Below are 17,994 nucleotides of genomic sequence, written 5' to 3'. Positions count from 1 at the left end.
ATTAAATGATGATGCCAATCGTGTACATGAAGTGATTAAGAATAAAGGAGGACATATTAATTACTAGAGTATATTTTAAATTCTATTAATATAAAAAACTACAGCACAGAATATTGAAAAATCTTACCTTAATTTTAATTAACTATTTCAATCATGACTGAGGATGCAGGATCCTGCGAAAGTATTTTCATAATAAAATTAAGGTAAGATATGTCTTCTCTCAATATTCTGTACTAGGTGGTTTATATTAATAGAATCTATGGAGTGGATGGGAAGTCATCCCTTTACACTGTAATAAATCCAGCTTAATCGAGCTCTGCTGCTGTTAGTTCTTACCACTGATATCGCTAACTGCTGCTGAAAAAGGTGTGGAGGATAATCTGTGGCAGGGACCAGCAAGTGTGTTGATGGTGGGATGACAAATAGTCATATTTGAGAGTGGTATGATGGGAGGTACGAATGTGTTCACTTCGAAGAGCGTTTGTTAGCTTTTGTGTGTTCCACGAATGTCCACACAAAACAATGGAGAACATTATGAATAACTTCTTTATGCATAATGGGAAATCGTCACCATCCTGGTAAACATTACTTACATGGGAAAAGAAGGCTTCCGAAATAGGAAGTGTTCTTGATACACCATGCAGTGGGAGGCTAAGCATTCAAGCTGAGACGTGCTAATGTGGATTCAACAATCACTGATTACGTAAACTTCAATCACTGAATGCGTAAACGTTCTGGAGAGTTAGGCATGCCAAGATCAACAATGACCATATAAGGAAGGATTTGAAAGTTAAATGTTTTTGTTTGGTCATAGTTAATGAGTTAAGTGACAACGACCTTGATTGACATGTTTAAACATGTCAGTTATAGCATAAATGCTTTCTGAGAGCAAACAATAAAAAGAACATCATGTTTTCAGACAAGCGTGCAATTTATTGAAGCTCTCATAACTGAATTGTTTTTTCTGGGCAAAAGACATTCCTCACTTTTTTGAGGAAATTGAACACCATCAACTTCATGTAATGATTTAGGCTGAGATGACAGCTGAACATCTCCTTTGTCCTTATTGTTTTGATGGCGCAGTTAATCAACACAATTATCTGAGAATGATCAACAAGCGGCTGGTTTCAGAATTAATGGCAAACGGGATCACAGACATCATTACATTTCAGCAAAGTGGTGTCCAGTGTATTTTACTTTGAATGTCTGCAGAAGCCTCAGTGAAATTTTTCCAAATCGCTGGATTGGACATGGGTCAGAAGAGTTACTGGCTTCCATTGCCTTGGCCAGCAAGAAGTCTTGATCTCACCTCATCTGACAATGCAATCTGGGTTTTGTAAAAGAGTGATCCAGAAACGCAGATACACCAACAAGCAGCTCCAAGATCCTGTTTGGTCAGCATTTGAAATGATCACCCTAATATGCAGTTGCGGATGAACAACCAGACATGGAGCCATCTACAGCTGTGCTTCTTTGAACTTGGTGGAACCCACACAGACATTAGATCCTTAGAAATTAAGCTGCACCTATCCTAATAATTTTATTAAATAGCGTAAAGACTTCCTGTCCCGTAAAATATAAAAATATAATTTATCAGTACAGAGGAATAATATGAATCTTAAAAAGATAATTGCTAGATATTCACAAACTGGAGAGGTATGATTTTTTTTCTCAATAAAGTTATTTTATATTAAATAAAATCCATATTCAAATTAATCTGTATGCTACTGTAAATTCACACTATAATGATAGATTTGGATTGTACGGATAAGTGTAAAACCAGCACCGACGAAACAAATCAAAGAATTCTGTAATTAGCATTTCATAGCATGTTGGTACAAATGTGCTACTATCAAGTGTTAATAACAAGGTAAATAAGTTAAATGAAAAATTAAGGTTACTATAAAACATGATTCCATGCTTTCCTGTGGAGATTTACAATTTCTTGAATACAAAAAGTACAAGCAAAAATGTCATATTTTCTGAAACTGATGTGATGTTACACTTTAACATAACAATTTTTTCAGTTATGGTCAATTCCTGTTATAACAATCTTCCATTGTGAGAAAATTTACAATTTATCATTTACCTAGATGGATCTTAAAACCAAGTTGTCTTTTCTAGAAAGATTTCTGTCTGATAAGATAGTAAAACTTTGTTATTCATATTAATGATATTACGTTTACAATTTTTTTAACATATATATAATTTTATTTATATATATTGATTCTGTATCAACTTTTAAAGAGTATGGTACGGCAAGATTTAAATATAAAAGATAATGATGATGAAGGTATGGATGATAATGTAATCCTGTAGTGATGATTCTAATGCAGAATAATCTTTACAATGATATGGTCAAAGTTTTGATGTATTTTCTTAAAATTTGGAAGGAAGCTTAAAATGACAATGAATAACAAGCAAAAATTACAATTTTTTCTTTTTCTTTTTAGAGCAACATAAAACAAATAAATGGAATACAATCTCTTTGCTTCATATTAGTGAAAGCAAAAGTAAATATTAATTACATAATTGAACATTATCAAAAAGTTTACAATGTTAGTGACAGTTCCTCATTAAAAAAAAAATCCCATCAGATTTTTTTCAACTTCGATAGATAATAAATATATCCATAAGTATAAAAAATGTGAGTGATCTGTTCTAATAATTAAAAGAATTAAGTGATTTGTAGATGCATCAGTAAATAGTGTAGGTAAAATAAACTTATTAAGAAATCTTATATCTTGTACGTAAATTAAATGTGCTAATTTTGCTTTATACATATTTAGGAATGCAACCCTTTTTTCTACATCACTAAGATCTTGTTAATTAGAGTGAATTGCTGAAAACTAATCTTTACAAACAGTAAGGGATTATTGTATTCATAAAGAATTTATAGTGTTTTACCTTAAGATAACATTTTTTTTAGTTCAAAATACAATAACAAACTCTACTGACATAAACAGATAATTCAATAATTAAGAACTAAAAATTACATCAAAAGAAAATATGATTTATCATTAACTAAAGATACAGTACAATTAACATAAACTTAACATACTTTTTTATACCATTATTACCAATAAACAGAAGCATTATGAATGTATGTGACGAAGTGCAAGTTTAGCTGCAGCTCGCTTGGCTTGTGCCTTAGTCTCACCAAATCCATAGAAAGTTTTATATTCACCATTATAAAATATTTCAACCGGAACCATAATTCGTCCAAACTCTTCAATAATATGGCATCTCCTATAAAAACATTATACTACATTTTAATAAACTGAAGATAAATTTTTATTTTTTGACACAATTAAATATCTACATTCTGTTTCCTTAGAACAATAAATAGATACGTTGAATGTCTATAACAGACTTGAAGGAAGGAAAGTCTAACAGCAATTAATTTTATTCTCAGTTTCATCTCGGTTGGAACATGTAACAGCTGCTGATGAATGACCATGAAATACATTTTTTGTAGTCTGTGAAAAGAATGATAATGGGCCAGGACTCAAACTAGGAACCTCCTGATGAAAGGCAGAAACTACCACTCTGTCACAGATTAGCTAAGATGAGTTAATTTAAGAAATATCAATTACAACAGTTACCAAATGGAACAATTTTTTGCAGCAGCTGACAAGAAAAATAGCTTGCAAACAACAAACTTAATTAAAATCTTTTATTAAATGATACAAAATGCAACTTTTTAACTGCAACTGTGTATCAAATTCACTAATTTAATAATAATATACTGCTGATTACAACTGAGAGTTTCTGGATTCTCTGTTAAAAATATGAACTTTGATGAAGAATGTACAACAGTCACTAAAAAACACTGCAAGCCTTGTATCATTATTACAAAAGTTAAATGTGCAATTAACTTTCTTTTTTTTCAATTAATAGGTAAATAAATTCTCAGTTTTAAATCATAAACACTGCATTTCCCACTATTTTAACTAACTACCTTGTATATGGTTTACTGAAAATTCATATTTGTAAATGTAAAAACTTAAGCATACTAAAAGTATTTTATAATTTTTTTGTTCAAATATTTAACATATTTGTTTGTTTAATTAGTATTAGTACTTAAAATTGTTTACCCATTTTCAAAAAAGGACACAGAACATACTAAAGCACAAAGAATATACGCCTTTAACAAGTTTTATAAAACAATTCTTCTGGATCATCTGTTATTTGAATAGTTTTTCTACATACTTCTCCGTTCTGTGCTAATAAAAAATTAGAATCCATCTGACCTTATGGTTAACAGTAGATATGGATATTTCCTCACGCATGAATTCTAAGAACAAGTAAGGACCTTTGCTTAAAGAATCTGAGTTTTTTCTCAGGCAGAAAGAAGTTAACTGCTGTACATAATTGTCATACAAAGATTATTCATCAAAATTTTCCAAGCATGTTTCTAAGAGAACAAAATGATCACGGCATTTAAAAATGATTAGAAGACATTTAAAAGTAAAAGACAAAAATTCATATTTTACTGTTTGAAGATTACCTGAATTTGACGGATACATTTTCTTCATATAGTAATCTGATATGATTTTTTGGTACTTTAGCACTGTAACTTTCTGTAACAGAATAAAATTACAATATAGAAACATTTTTCTAAGGAATACAATCATTACTAATAAAGAGAAATGTCTTAGTTAAATACTGTATAACTTATTAAAAAAAATCATGAAATTAGATGCAAAGCATAACAATTATAAGGTATAGTAGAATTCTAGTTCCATATAAATCAGTGCATTACACAATACTGTATCAGAGTTATTATGAGCTCCATTGTTGTTTAGTATAAATATTATTGTAAATATTTCACATCAATTAACAACATAGATCAGCTAAAAGGAAAGTGTAGAAGCAACTCTCTGATGACAAAATTGAGAGATATCTACCATAAATGGAAAATTGCCTCGCATACCATGTATAGATAGATGACAATGGTGCAATGTAACTCTCTTAAAATAGCTCTTATAATTAACCCTCTTAGTGCCAACCTTTTTTGTGATTACCTTGCAAAAATTGCTAGGGGCATTTTTATATGAAATACATGTTTAGATAAGAATAATCATATCTTTAATGAATTTTAGGATGTGGTGTTAAACTTTATATTAATTTATTCAGAGTAGACCAAAGAATGCACATATTTTATTGGACAGACAATAATTTTCAAAGAAAAATTTATAAAAAAATGAAAAATATCCTGATTATGGAAAAATTATTTTTTAATTTTCAGTCGTTCAGAGTGATAGAAAAAAATTTAAACAATATCACCTAGTCCATTAGAAAGAAAAATATGTTTTTACCTAAATAAAACTTTTCAGTTTGACATGTATTACAATTAAATTTAAAAAAAATTGTAAATGAAACACTCAATGGTCTGACTAACGGACTTACAGTGAACACAATTAAATTGCCTACTCATTATAATACAGAAACATGAACAAATAAATATTACAATTAAAAGCATTAATAGTTGTTTATTGTAATAAAAAAAGAAAAACAAACAAAATGCGCAGTAAAATGCTTTAAAATAAATAGTACACAAATGACAGCATGACTGTAAACAAACAAGCAAAACCAAGACAACATACAGAGCTGTCAACACAAGTTGGCTAACATAGGATTTAATTATGTTTTATTTAACTAGCCTGCATATGTATGCCTGCAATGTGCATTTCCTAAAATTCCAGGCCTAGTGGTTGACAGTAGGACTTATGAGTAGTTTTGCAGGGCTTGTGCTAATAAAATTTTGGTCTCTGAAACTTTGATGTATGAGAAAGCACTAGAAATTGCTAAAGAACTCTGTTACAATGAATTTAAAGCATCAGGGGGTTCATCAGATAAATTTAAAATTAAACATAAAGTTTCATATAAAAATGTTTGTGGTGATGCTGGCACTGTAGATGAGAGTGGAAACATTTTTAATTGTGATGAGACTGGTCTTTTTTTCAGGGCTTTTCGCAGTGTAACAATTTATTTGAAAGAGGAAAATGTACATGGGGAAGATATCAAAAGAAAGACCCACTATTATGTTGGCTTTGAATATGTCAGGTGAATTTGAGAAACCACAAATGATCGATGAAGCTGCAAAGCCACATTGTTTTAATGGCATGAACATAATGAAGTTACATTGGAAAATGTAAAATTGATATTTCTTCCCCAAAATACTACTGTAGTATTTCAACCGTTTGATCATTCAGAACAGAAAAAAGGTGTTACGGTACTTATTGTCACAATGAAAGTTATGAATACTGATAAGCTTTCTAAAGGCATTAATGTGCTGGATGCAGTTTTATGGATTTATATGGCTATAAAGCAAGTTACTACTACGATAGTGAATAGTAAAAACAGTGAGAAATTGTTTTCTAAAAGCCAGTATTAAACTTTGACAAACTAACTTCAATCCCGACATAGAAAATCTTACTCAACCAAATGAAAATTCTGTAGAACATAGTGAACCATTTGGAAACTACAAAAAGTACCTGAACATTGGTGACATGCTCAACTGAGATTGTATTGGCTGACATCCACATCATGTTGCAGCCTCAGACTTAACTACTTCCAAACAAGTGACAATGACTCTGACAAAGATTAAAATGACAATGAACCCATGGATTTACCATCATGAGTAAGGAAGCAAGAAAATAGACTAGGAAATTAAAGCAATATTTCGTATGAAAAGGATTACCAGAAGGCATTCTATTAATATCAGAAGTGCAGTCGCTTATTGAAAAAGATATATATACCAGGACTTAGTTCAAACTAAAATAGTTAACTATTTTAAACCATATATGTATAAATAAATTGTACGTATCCTTATTTGGCTTTGTATTTTGATTCTTACATTATTTTTTGTACTTGTGTTTTGATTGATAGTTTTGTATTTTGAGTGTGTGTGTGTGTGTGTGTGTGTGTGTGTGTGTGTGTGTGCATGTATATACATACAACCCATCACTTCTTTGAAATTTAAAAAAAATTATATGATGATGAAAATATACAATGTTTGGCTACTAGAATATAATGAAGTAAATGAAATGCCAAATGGTAACAACAATATTTTAGTTTAAAAGTAGCTATTGAATGGGATTTCTCATAAATACAAATATATATAAAATTTAAACAACAATAAATCATTTGCCATTTTTCAAAAACTATCCAGAAAGCAACCAAAAATACAATAATCAGGATTATCACTACATTTATGACAGTTAAATAGACTTAAAAGCTTACTACTATAACATTATATCTAAACATATATATTTTTAAAACTATAAACAGCAAATATGTTACAAACCGATTTCTTTCTTCATGAATTTATAAATGAAATTCCACGTAGTCTTAAGGCACTTTCCACTATCCAGAAATATTGCTGCAACAATAGATTCAAAAACATCCCCTAGCACTTTTGGTACTTCGACTGCTTCAGCTATACAAATATTATCTTCTTGAATCAGAAACAATACTTGATCATCGATTTCATCATTACGTTCTTCTTGACGTTGAACAAACGCATCAATCACTTCGGATAACTTGCATGATCTCATCAACAGGAACTTGTTTAAACCTATGCGGACTGATATTGTCGCTAGTGTTATATTGTTTACCAATGCTGATCTCAAATCCGTCAAAGCCCCTGGTGTTAACGTTGAACTGCATGTTTCAAATATGTGACAAGTTATCAAAAAATCTGAAAAAAAAATTGAATTTTAGCTACTACTCTGATATGCTATATAAAATTATTTTAACCGAAAAAATAAATAAACAGTAAGAAAGATAAAAGGTATCAATTCTAAATGAATTTTTAATAGCTACTTTCAAAGAAAAAAATTAAACTGGAGTGTAGAGCTAAGCTGTCACTTCCACTAGAAAGAAACCAAGCACATTATCTCTTTCCACAAGGTTTTATTACAAAACTATTAATGACATCTTTATTTCTAAAGTTACAATTTGTTCTTTTCAACAGGTTCTATTATTTAAAAATACAAAAATTAATGTTTAAAAAGTTTTTATTAAATTATCACACTACCAGAAAAAATCTGACAATAGACTGTTTTCAAAAAATTGAAAACAAAAGTGCTACTAAAGTGCTCTCTATTTAAAGCCAATTCAAATGGAATTAATCAGACAAATTTTTATAATTGGTAAATAATTTACCAATAATCAGAACAGACACCTTTCTATATATAAATATGAAATGAGACTAACTATGTTTAAATTAGTGTATGCTGTAGTACAAAGGTAAAACAGTAGAATGCAAGCACATCAAATTGGTTGTTAACTGTCTTGATGTCATGCCATGGCAAATAGACAACAAACACACTTTAAAAATGTAATCACAGAATAAATCAGTATACAGAAAACATAAGTAAACAATACAGTTACACAAAATATATTAAAAAACTTTCTTATACATTATCAATATGTGAATATTTTTTATTTGTTTGTAACAGAACCAGTATAATAGACCGGGGCGATGGGTTTCTTCCAATTAACAAAATGAAGAAAATCGAGAAAGAACTAAAAGAAATTCTTTTCTTAGATTAACAGGTCCGTTTTAACATTTTGTTCTTTGTAATACAGACAATGGTACCTCAAAGAGCTCTTGTTTGACCAGAAGGATTAGCCAATTTGAAAAAAAACTTATACCCTTAACTTATAGTTAAGGGTATGGGCAATGAAAATTATTACACTTCAACAATTAAAGAGATGAGTTTGGTACTGGTTCTGCAGGCCAGGGGATATAAATACTGCCAGAGACCAGCAGAGAAAGTAGTTTGGCAAAGCTCTGTTCAGTGGAAGTTATGGTAACAACAATAACAGTAAGCGAATGGTAACTACAAGTGAACAGTACATCCTGAGTATACCAGTGTGGACAGTAGGTGAATACAAGTTGTTCGGTGAGTTATTGGTAAACAAAAGTTGAAGTGACAGTACTATATTCATTCATAAAGTGTAGGGTAGTTCTATTATAAGCAGTAAAAGTAATAATATTTTCAAATTAAATTGTATGAACTTTAGACTTTTCTAGTGGTAATTTGTTAATGCAATATATATATGCAATAGACTCTAGCGATCATTATAATGTTTTTAGTAAATTATACTGTATTCTGGTTTTTATAAATTAACTGTCATTAAACTAATCTTGATCTTTTTATTTGAATTACATTTTATATATACATATTGTCATTATTCTTATCTTATTAACATTCCTTCTATAAAAGAGGAATTGACATTCAAAACCATATGTATTATGTCTATATTCAATAGAAATTTTTATCGTTCTATTTTTTATGTAAATTTTTTATTGTTTTTTAAAATATATATAGAAATTAATGTAGAATATTAAAAGAAAGAGTTGATTCAGTAAACTAAAATGATATAGTCAAAGAATTGCCAAATGGAAGAATTCAAAAATTTTTAAACTGTATACTGTTACACATTTTTTAATATAAGTCAACACCTGAGCTGAGTTTATTTTTATTTTCTAGTTCAGATAATCATTTATTTTCTTGTACAAATATTTAATGCAATAGCAAAAATACAAGCCCAGGCTCAAAATTGACGTAATGTGCATAAGTTTATTTTCAGTAATCATACTTACCAGGTTTGTGTTCTACTATCTCAGAAGTTTCTGCTTTGGAAACGTTATCATCTTTCCCTTCCAGTATCCAGAGTCTGGCAACAGATCATAGACCTAATTCTATTCAATAACCTGCTTTTCACTTACCAACTCTATTTTTAATATCTTCTGTAACTTTATCTAACCACCCATTTCCTAGGTTTTCATTTCAGTCCCTTTCTGTTTAAATCCTGATTAAACTTTAACGCTGTTCTTCCTTCACTCATTCTCTTAATATATTTCAAAACCGTGTATAGTCTTGCTCACCCCTATTCTGTAAAACACTTTTTGTATTTCCCAGAGCCCTTACATTTACATTTCTCACACTATCTCTCTTTGTATTGCTTATAATATTTCTAAGAAATTCCATCTCGAAAGCTTGTAATTTACTTTCCTTTTATTTTGTAATGAAAACTCAGCACCATACGAAATAAAACATTGGAAATAAACATGTTCAATGTAGACCACAAGAAGTCATTTGGTATCATGCAGTAGTTTTCCATATTGGCTGATTGGCTGACACAATAGCACCTTCATTGTTAAAAAAAAAAAAACTCATAGCTACAATTGTTGCACTAGCTGCACTTTATTAGCTTGCAATCTAACATATTTATGCAAAATGCGATTAGGGTAGTTTTTGAGACAGTTAATTGTTGTAAACTTCTTGGAATTGACGAACTTGAGTTTTCAGGAACACTTGCAGCAATAACAGTAACATTTTCAGCTTACTTGGCATTTAACATTTTTCACAAACTTTATGAACCATCTGTGTAAAATATTCACCATGTTTTTAGTGAATGTTAACAATTTCTTTACGCTGTTGGAAAGTATATGGTTCCATTTTCATTTTTAAATTAAGTTGTATTGTTTTACTTAATAGGTATTAATAATAGCATCTGTATGTGGGGTCTACCTGGTATCACAAGAGTCTTTACTGCTGAATTATACGCTATAAATAAGGCTTTGAATATTGTTAACCCAAAATACTGTTATATCCTTATTTGTAGTGACTCGTGTAGTGCTCTCCAAGCCTTAGAAGATTTCTATTCTTAATATCCTATTGTCACCGAAATCTACAATGCAATCACTGAGTTGAACCATCGCAATGCACAAGTGAGTTTCTGCTGGATCCCTAGCCACATGGGGATTTCAGGTAATAAACGTGCAGATTCTGCTGCTAAAGACGCATGTACCATCCTTTACTACCCGTGTTACTGCATTTGACTTTATTAGCTATGTAAACCTCACTCTTCACGCAAAGTGGCAAGATGACTGGACGGCTACAATAGATCAAACTACTAAAACACATTGGCACATTAAAGGTTCTGTGCTGCCTTGGGATTCCTCAAATAGGAAAATTCGTCGTGAGGATGTGGTCCTCTACCGATTGTGGATAGGACATACGAGAGATACTCACAGGTATCTGAAGTCAGCAGTAAACACACCAGTATGCATATGATGTGACTACCGCTTGACTGTTGCACCACATCCTTGTTGCGTGCGTTATGCGGCCTTGCGTCATAAATTTAAATTGCTCAGAAACAAGTGTCGAATCCTGGGCAATGACAAAGAAGTTTTGTGCCAGGTGTTTTTATTTCTTCAAAGTATGGGTATTTTAGATTCTTTTTACTAGTGTTGTTTTATTTTTTTATTTTCTATTTATACTGTACAATTTTCTTTTACAATGTAATAAAAATTTCTCGTACCCAGTACTCTTCTTCCTATCTCTCTACCGATTTTCCCATTCTCTGTCAGATCAAATTCAAATACTAAAAACATTTTTACAACTTTAAGAACTTTATCTTGCCCTTTTCTTTACTTATTTTCATACATGAAGCTGCAATCTTATGGTCCCAACATCAATCATCTTCTGAACTTCATTTTTACTCGCCTGGCGTGACAATGTCACCAACAAAATGTTATGCTCTCCTTCCCCTAGAATTGCTTTCACTTAATTACAACTTTCATCCAAACTTACACTATTAAAAAAAATGCTGTAATACACTCCCCCGTCAAAAATGAAATACAATATCAAACCATTCTGAAAGTCTTAGTTTTGATTTTACACAGTCTCTTATAATTTTAGTTTAGTGTCTTGACCATACTTACTACTTTCTTTCCCACATAGTATTTTTGAATATGGGGAATTTTCCACACTGATTCTTGGCAGCTGTCGCCCAAAACACTGAATATTCAGAACATAATCGCCAAATCCTTATTAAGTTCCCATCTCTTTTCAATCAGCACTTTTAATGAAAAAATCAGGTTGACTGTGGATCTAGTCTTTCAAAAACCATACTGATTTTTCTTTATTCCTCCACCACTTCTTTTATAATTTTGACTCTTGCCTTCTAAAACTCTCACACTCTTGTAATTCCCACAATAATCTATTTTTTAAAAATCGGTACAATAACACCTTTTCCCCACTCAACCAGTGCAATTTATTTCTGCAGTTTCAATACCACTACATCCATATCTATCTTACGTTTTAATAATTTTCACACAAACCTCTGTGTACAAATCACATATACATGCACATACAATCAGCTGCTTTTCTTATCAATTAAGCTACTTTTTCTTTTGCTTATTTACTCTGTTATGATTAGTAAAGTTTCTCTGCTATCATACCAAACTATATAAAGAGGAAGGTTGCTAAGATAAATGTAGAAGAAAAATGGACAAATTTAACAGAAATAGCAGTTACTAGTGGAAAAAAGAAAGGGACATGATGGTGGAATGAGAAACTAAGATAAATAAGAAAATTAAAGATACATATGACAAAAGGAAGAAAAAAGAAGAGTTTACTAGGAAGCAAAGGAGAATTAAGTTTTTAAGACAGTAACATTGGGGGAGATTTACTGAGACAGTAAAGGGGGAAAACTACTTTGTGGATTTGTTGTAAGAAGTAAGAGAATAGTCAATGATGAGAGTTGAGCCATATTAACAAAGATTAAAGGAATCAGAAGTATGTAGTGAAAGTTCAATGAAAAATTACTAATTCTGTTATGACTAAAGAAAGATAAAAGGAAGAAATAGAAAAGAAGTCTGAAATAAGAACTGGTAATGAGAAGAAACAGTGGCAGAGATTGAAGAAAATAAAGTTAGAGAAAGAATATAATAAAATTTTTTGCATTTAAATATACTTTGGCAAAAACTTATAACGAATACAAATAAAAATACTTTTACTTTTACTTAAACCATATTTAATTTTTTAAGCAAGTTATAACACGTGATAATAATGTTTCAGTTGTTATCATATTTAATTCTATACATTTTTGAAAATTTTTCCTCAACTTTTCTTTTACAGTGTAAAAAGATATAGAGGAATATGCATTAAATTTAAATAAGTAAACAATTATCATATAAAATAAAATAACAAATTTAATTTAATCCAATAAAAAATAAATAAACATTAAAATAAATCACTCATCTGACTGAGGAAAATCAACTATCCTTATAAAAAATCTAATAAACTATAATTCAATAAATATTCAACCTTTCTAAAGAATAAAAGCAATTATAATATGCCAAACCAATCAAAGAAAAAATAAATACTTGAACCCATAGATTTAGCTGGCACAGCAGTGAACATGTTAATACAATATGGGGAAGAATAAAAAAAAGATGGATATATATATATATATAAGATGGATATAAAAAGAAGGAATAACTGTGAGAAGATTTCTTCCTTGCATTAGAGGAAAAAATGGAATAAGTTTTATATAATATGTTACAACTTATGTATTAATGATTTTTCTATCTTTCTAAATTTAATGATTATACATGCAACATAATGTACAACAACAAAAAGTATATAATACAATTGTACTGCTGTCCTGGCAAGATAAAATATAATCAATGCATGCTGAAGATGGAGTTCATTTATAGTTCATACTATCTAGTGACTGATTCACCCTCAATATATCTGAATTTATAAGTAAATTCTGATAATTAGTAGTTAAAAAAATGATTTACCTAATATTGCATCGCCAAGGAATTCCAGTCTCTGATAAGTAGGAGTAATATTATTAGGCTGATAAGTAGGATGAGATAATGCTTGCAGAAGAAAACTTCTGTCAACAAATCTGTAACCGATTAACTTTTCAAGTTTATCTACATTATGTAGATGAAATTCAATGCTTCCAGAAGGAGTTAAACGAGAAGATGGTACAGGACCACTTTTATAAAAATCAGGATGTATTAATGATGTTTTCATAACACCCAAAAATCTTAACAAACGGAATCCCATCTCTAAGCCACAATTCTGAAAAAAAACCGACAAAAAATCATAAAATTTAAATCTGTTTTTTAATTTATTAAAAAACAATATTAATAAAAAAAACAAACCGGATACTTATTTGGATCATGTATAACTTGATGGTTTAATAATATCTTCAATCTTTATAGCATTTAACCTTTTCAGATCATGTAGCCTTGGAACCGGTTATGTGCAGCGTCAGTTATAAAACGCTGTTACAAAATCTTTTTATATGGGATCTAAGTCGGTAATTTTTTTTTATATTAACAAAGGAATCAGTTTTATTAGATAATTTGAACGACGTTTATACGATGTAAAATGTTTTATTTAGACTATAAAGAATATGACCATTTTTTTCTCAGAAATGTGCTTGTGTGTGTGTGTGTGTGTGTGTGTGTGACTTGTGTATTTTTATTGCTATGAGGATTACAAATTTATTTATTATTTACAAAAATAGCTTATCTTACTAGCAACATATCGATGTATTGAAACTCATAATAAATTATGATATACGGCACACACAAAAAAAAAGAAGGAATTTATGGTTATAAATACGTCACCTTTTACTTGAGGTCTATAAATATCTTTTCTAACAAATGATATTGGTAAACATGTAATACACATCGATTCGTAATGAATAACAGTATTCAGTAAAAATGGTTTTTTGTCAATCTGAACAGCCTTTTGAGTGGTGGGGATTTTTATAAAAAGTAGTTTTCTGAATCTACTTTCACTTATACTAACATATGTTACTAACTGTGATTTATGACACGGGTTTTTCATCATATTTTGCCCAATTTTCAACCGATTTGCTTGAAAGTATTATTTTTTAAATCAGCAAACTATGTTTCTAAACAAAAAGCAAAAAAAAAAATTTTGCTAATAAAAAACGCGGTAGAAATGCGCAAAAAAATTCTGCAATTAAATTATCATAATTTTTGTACTGTTTCAATTTTTTTTTGTTACCGGCATAAAAAATATCCAATCGTAACGGTTGTTTTTGTCAGAATCTGTTAAATCTCTTTAATATACTGTAATTTGTTGAAATTTTTTTCACAAGAGAGTAGCAAAAGACTATGAAGGAAGGCAATCATCTATCAACATATTTTCACAGAGCGCTAATCAACCACAGATCATTGTGATGGGAAAAGGTTAAGAAAATAAAAGTATAAGATTAAAATGTCAACAGCCACATCAAAATTTAGTAAACCAATTCTTATAAATTACCAGAGTTAAATAATTTTAGGGCCAGTTCCTCTTTAACTAATGGCTGCAGCAGCTAAAAAATAAGTACCTTAAAGTAAACAGCTTAAATCGTAATCTGGTAAATAAGAGAAAAAATCAAAGATAGTTTTACTCTAACTTTTTTCAATAACTGAAGCCAGTATACAGATCATCACAAAGTGTTCTGTTTTATGTGCAAACTTGACACTAGTTTAATCCTTTTTTAAAAATAGTTTTATCCACATAAATTCAGATGATCACATACTATCCTTTCATGTCTCTTTTTAAAAAAAAATTACTTAATTTATTGTTTCACCCGTTCATTTAATTTTAATGTGATATTGAACAATTCATATGCTGTAATGCTATACAAGAAAAACAAGTAAATATTTCTTGTAGTAGTAGTAGTAATAGCACATTAAACATTTAAAATAATTATTTACAATAACATATAAAAATTTGGTTCTGTTTATTTTGGGTAAAAAGTTAACTCTTCATTCTGATTTTATAAATATACACTGCAAATAAAAAAAATTGGATGAAAACTGTGATTTTTAATTATGTTTAATCAATCTCATCCAAAATTACTAAATCATATCTGAAATTTACAAAACTTTTTGTTTCACCAGATTATAAAATTGCTTATATCACTGCCAAATTATCTATACTTCATATCTTTAGATAATATGGAATGCTACACACAGGATGTTCTATATTGTGAAACAGAAATATCAGATAAATGCAGGTCCTTGTTAGTTTCATGAGAACCGTCTTACATGAGATTCTAATTAATTTTTCTATCAAAAAGCATGAAATTATCTCTTTTCATCTTCTGTTTCTTTATTACATTCTTACTCACATAAGTTAATCCAGCTCACCCTTTATATTTTGTATTCAGTTTTACTTCTGCACTTCTAGTTTTTATGCTACTTTGTAAAGGTTGTGTATTCACGCACAAAAAGTAATATATTCTAAATAAACCCCTGAGTAAATCAGGAAAGTTGTTTGATTATTAACTACTGTGCATTAGTCTATATTTATGTTCCAAAAACATTTGACCATCACATCAGTTGATTTAGTAATCATAACCTTTATGAACCGTTCTTTATGTCACTAAATAATTTTATAAAGAATTTTTACTGAATGCTTATTACATTTTTGAAGTCTTAAAAGCACCAAAGAGTGAGTTTCTAGCAGACACATCCGTGGTAATTATGATTTAGTTCTGCATGTATTTGTTTAGTTTCTTTTAAATGTGCCGTTTTAAAATAAATATTTAAGTTTTTTTTTTAATTTTATTATTCAATTCTAAGTTATTAGAATTATATTGTATAATTAGTAACATATTACAGCCAAAATTATCTGAATGAATGTTTAAAAAAAAAGTTGTGATTGTGTGGTTAGGCTACCATGTAATATTGTAATATGAAAAAACTGCTTAAAAAGTGACTATTATTTTGTAAAATTTATAAATTGTGTAACAATATATTTTGAATTGGAAAGTTGTAGTAAAATTACAGAAAACAGTATTTGAAAACAGTATTTTTACTTCCAAAGTATGCCAATAATGGCATACTTTGAAATGATCAATTTTCTGTTTCTGATGATTGTTCTCATTTTGGCAAAACTGATAATTCCCCAATTGAAACAAAAATAGTTCTGACATAAACTGATGAATGTTGAAATTACAGTACATATATGTGATGTATATTAAATATGTGACTTAAATAGAAAAAGGTTTCACAGGATGTGTCACAAGTTACCTGCATAATCACACATTCAAGGATTAATAAATAATGAACTTCAAGCAAAATTTTTAAGTTATAAGTATAAATTAGTATTCAAAATATACTCTTTTTTTCTTCGAATGAACATGTGAAATACCTCTTTTGAGTAACTGATTAATTTTATTTGTTTAGATTATTTTATTTAGATCCTTAACAATTTTTTACATAACAGATAATTAACTAAAAGTTGGAATTATATAATTTAATTACCTTTATATACAACCCCAACATCGCTTCAACAGAATCAGATATAGTTTTATCAGGAACTACCTGCTGACTTAAAAATGAAGCACACACTACATTAGACATATCAGTCTCTTCTTGAGATTCTAACAACTTCTCTTCAATTTTTTTCTTTGTTTCTGGTAATAATTTTCCACTTGTCTGTTCTGCTTTTGATAGATTACAGTGGTAAAGCATTCTTGGATTTATAGCGACATCACGCATAACCTATGATGAAAAATAGACAAATGAATTAATAAACAAAAATATATAGAACTATTAAACAAGACTTGAACTTCAAATCCAGTTTTCTTTTTTAAACAGATTAGAGATTACAAAAAAAAATTTAATTACAAAATTATTCAACCTTGAATGTTGAACCGGTTCCAAGAAATTAACAGTTTGCTTTACTGTTTTATTAAATTAATCAACAATGTTTTGAGGTTATTTAACCATAAAATTACTCTAGTAAAACATTTAAAAATGTATTCATGAACTTCTATAGTAAAGGCATACAACCATTTCCATTTGAAAATAACACCTAACTTGAAGAACAATAGTGGTAAATAAAAATAATAATTTTTGCTTTTTTATCATAATTATGATAAAAAAGCAAAATAAATATCAAGCAATAATTATTCAAAAAACATGAATTCGTATGAATGTGAAGCTAAATGTGTAGTAGTGGCACAAATGATTAACATATTAGCCTTCTATGCAGGAAGGTGATAGTTTGAGACCTGACTACACCAATTATATTTTAATACTAATGGCTCATCTGTACTGTTTCTGGCTACCATGTTGTTACAGATCCTAATTAATAACATGTTCTATTGTGGTGATTTATGGATCTTGCAAGCTATTTA

The 17,994-nt window shown here is 29.4% G+C and overlaps 1 protein-coding gene across 5 annotated transcripts in view; it reads right to left on the bottom strand.

Annotated features, from left to right (window-relative positions):
* Dcr-2 (Endoribonuclease Dcr-2) overlaps positions 1 to 17,994 on the bottom strand; it is a 211,257-nt gene that overhangs the window by 11,537 nt on the left and 181,726 nt on the right. For 3 of the 5 annotated variants that reach the window (XM_075371189.1, XM_075371192.1, XM_075371193.1), the window contains 5 exons: positions 17,117 to 17,356; positions 13,613 to 13,901; positions 7,313 to 7,705; positions 4,511 to 4,583; positions 3,058 to 3,249 (listed from right to left, as the gene is read on the bottom strand). In XM_075371189.1, coding sequence (XP_075227304.1) covers positions 3,096 to 3,249; positions 4,511 to 4,583; positions 7,313 to 7,705; positions 13,613 to 13,901; positions 17,117 to 17,356 — 1,149 coding nt within the window. In that variant the 3' untranslated portion in view covers positions 3,058 to 3,095. Of the gene's footprint in view, positions 1 to 3,057; positions 3,250 to 4,510; positions 4,584 to 7,312; positions 7,706 to 13,612; positions 13,902 to 17,116; positions 17,357 to 17,994 lie in introns of those variants that run through there. The other 2 variants (XM_075371190.1, XM_075371191.1) reach the window with 1 other exon arrangement.

The sequence above is a fragment of the Lycorma delicatula genome, chromosome 7 (genome assembly GCF_047948215.1).
Source record: "Lycorma delicatula isolate Av1 chromosome 7, ASM4794821v1, whole genome shotgun sequence".
In the NCBI taxonomy this organism is placed as follows: Eukaryota; Metazoa; Arthropoda; class Insecta; order Hemiptera; family Fulgoridae; genus Lycorma; species Lycorma delicatula.
Note: the sequence above shows the minus strand (reverse complement) of the source record. Positions and strands in the feature narration are given on the sequence as shown.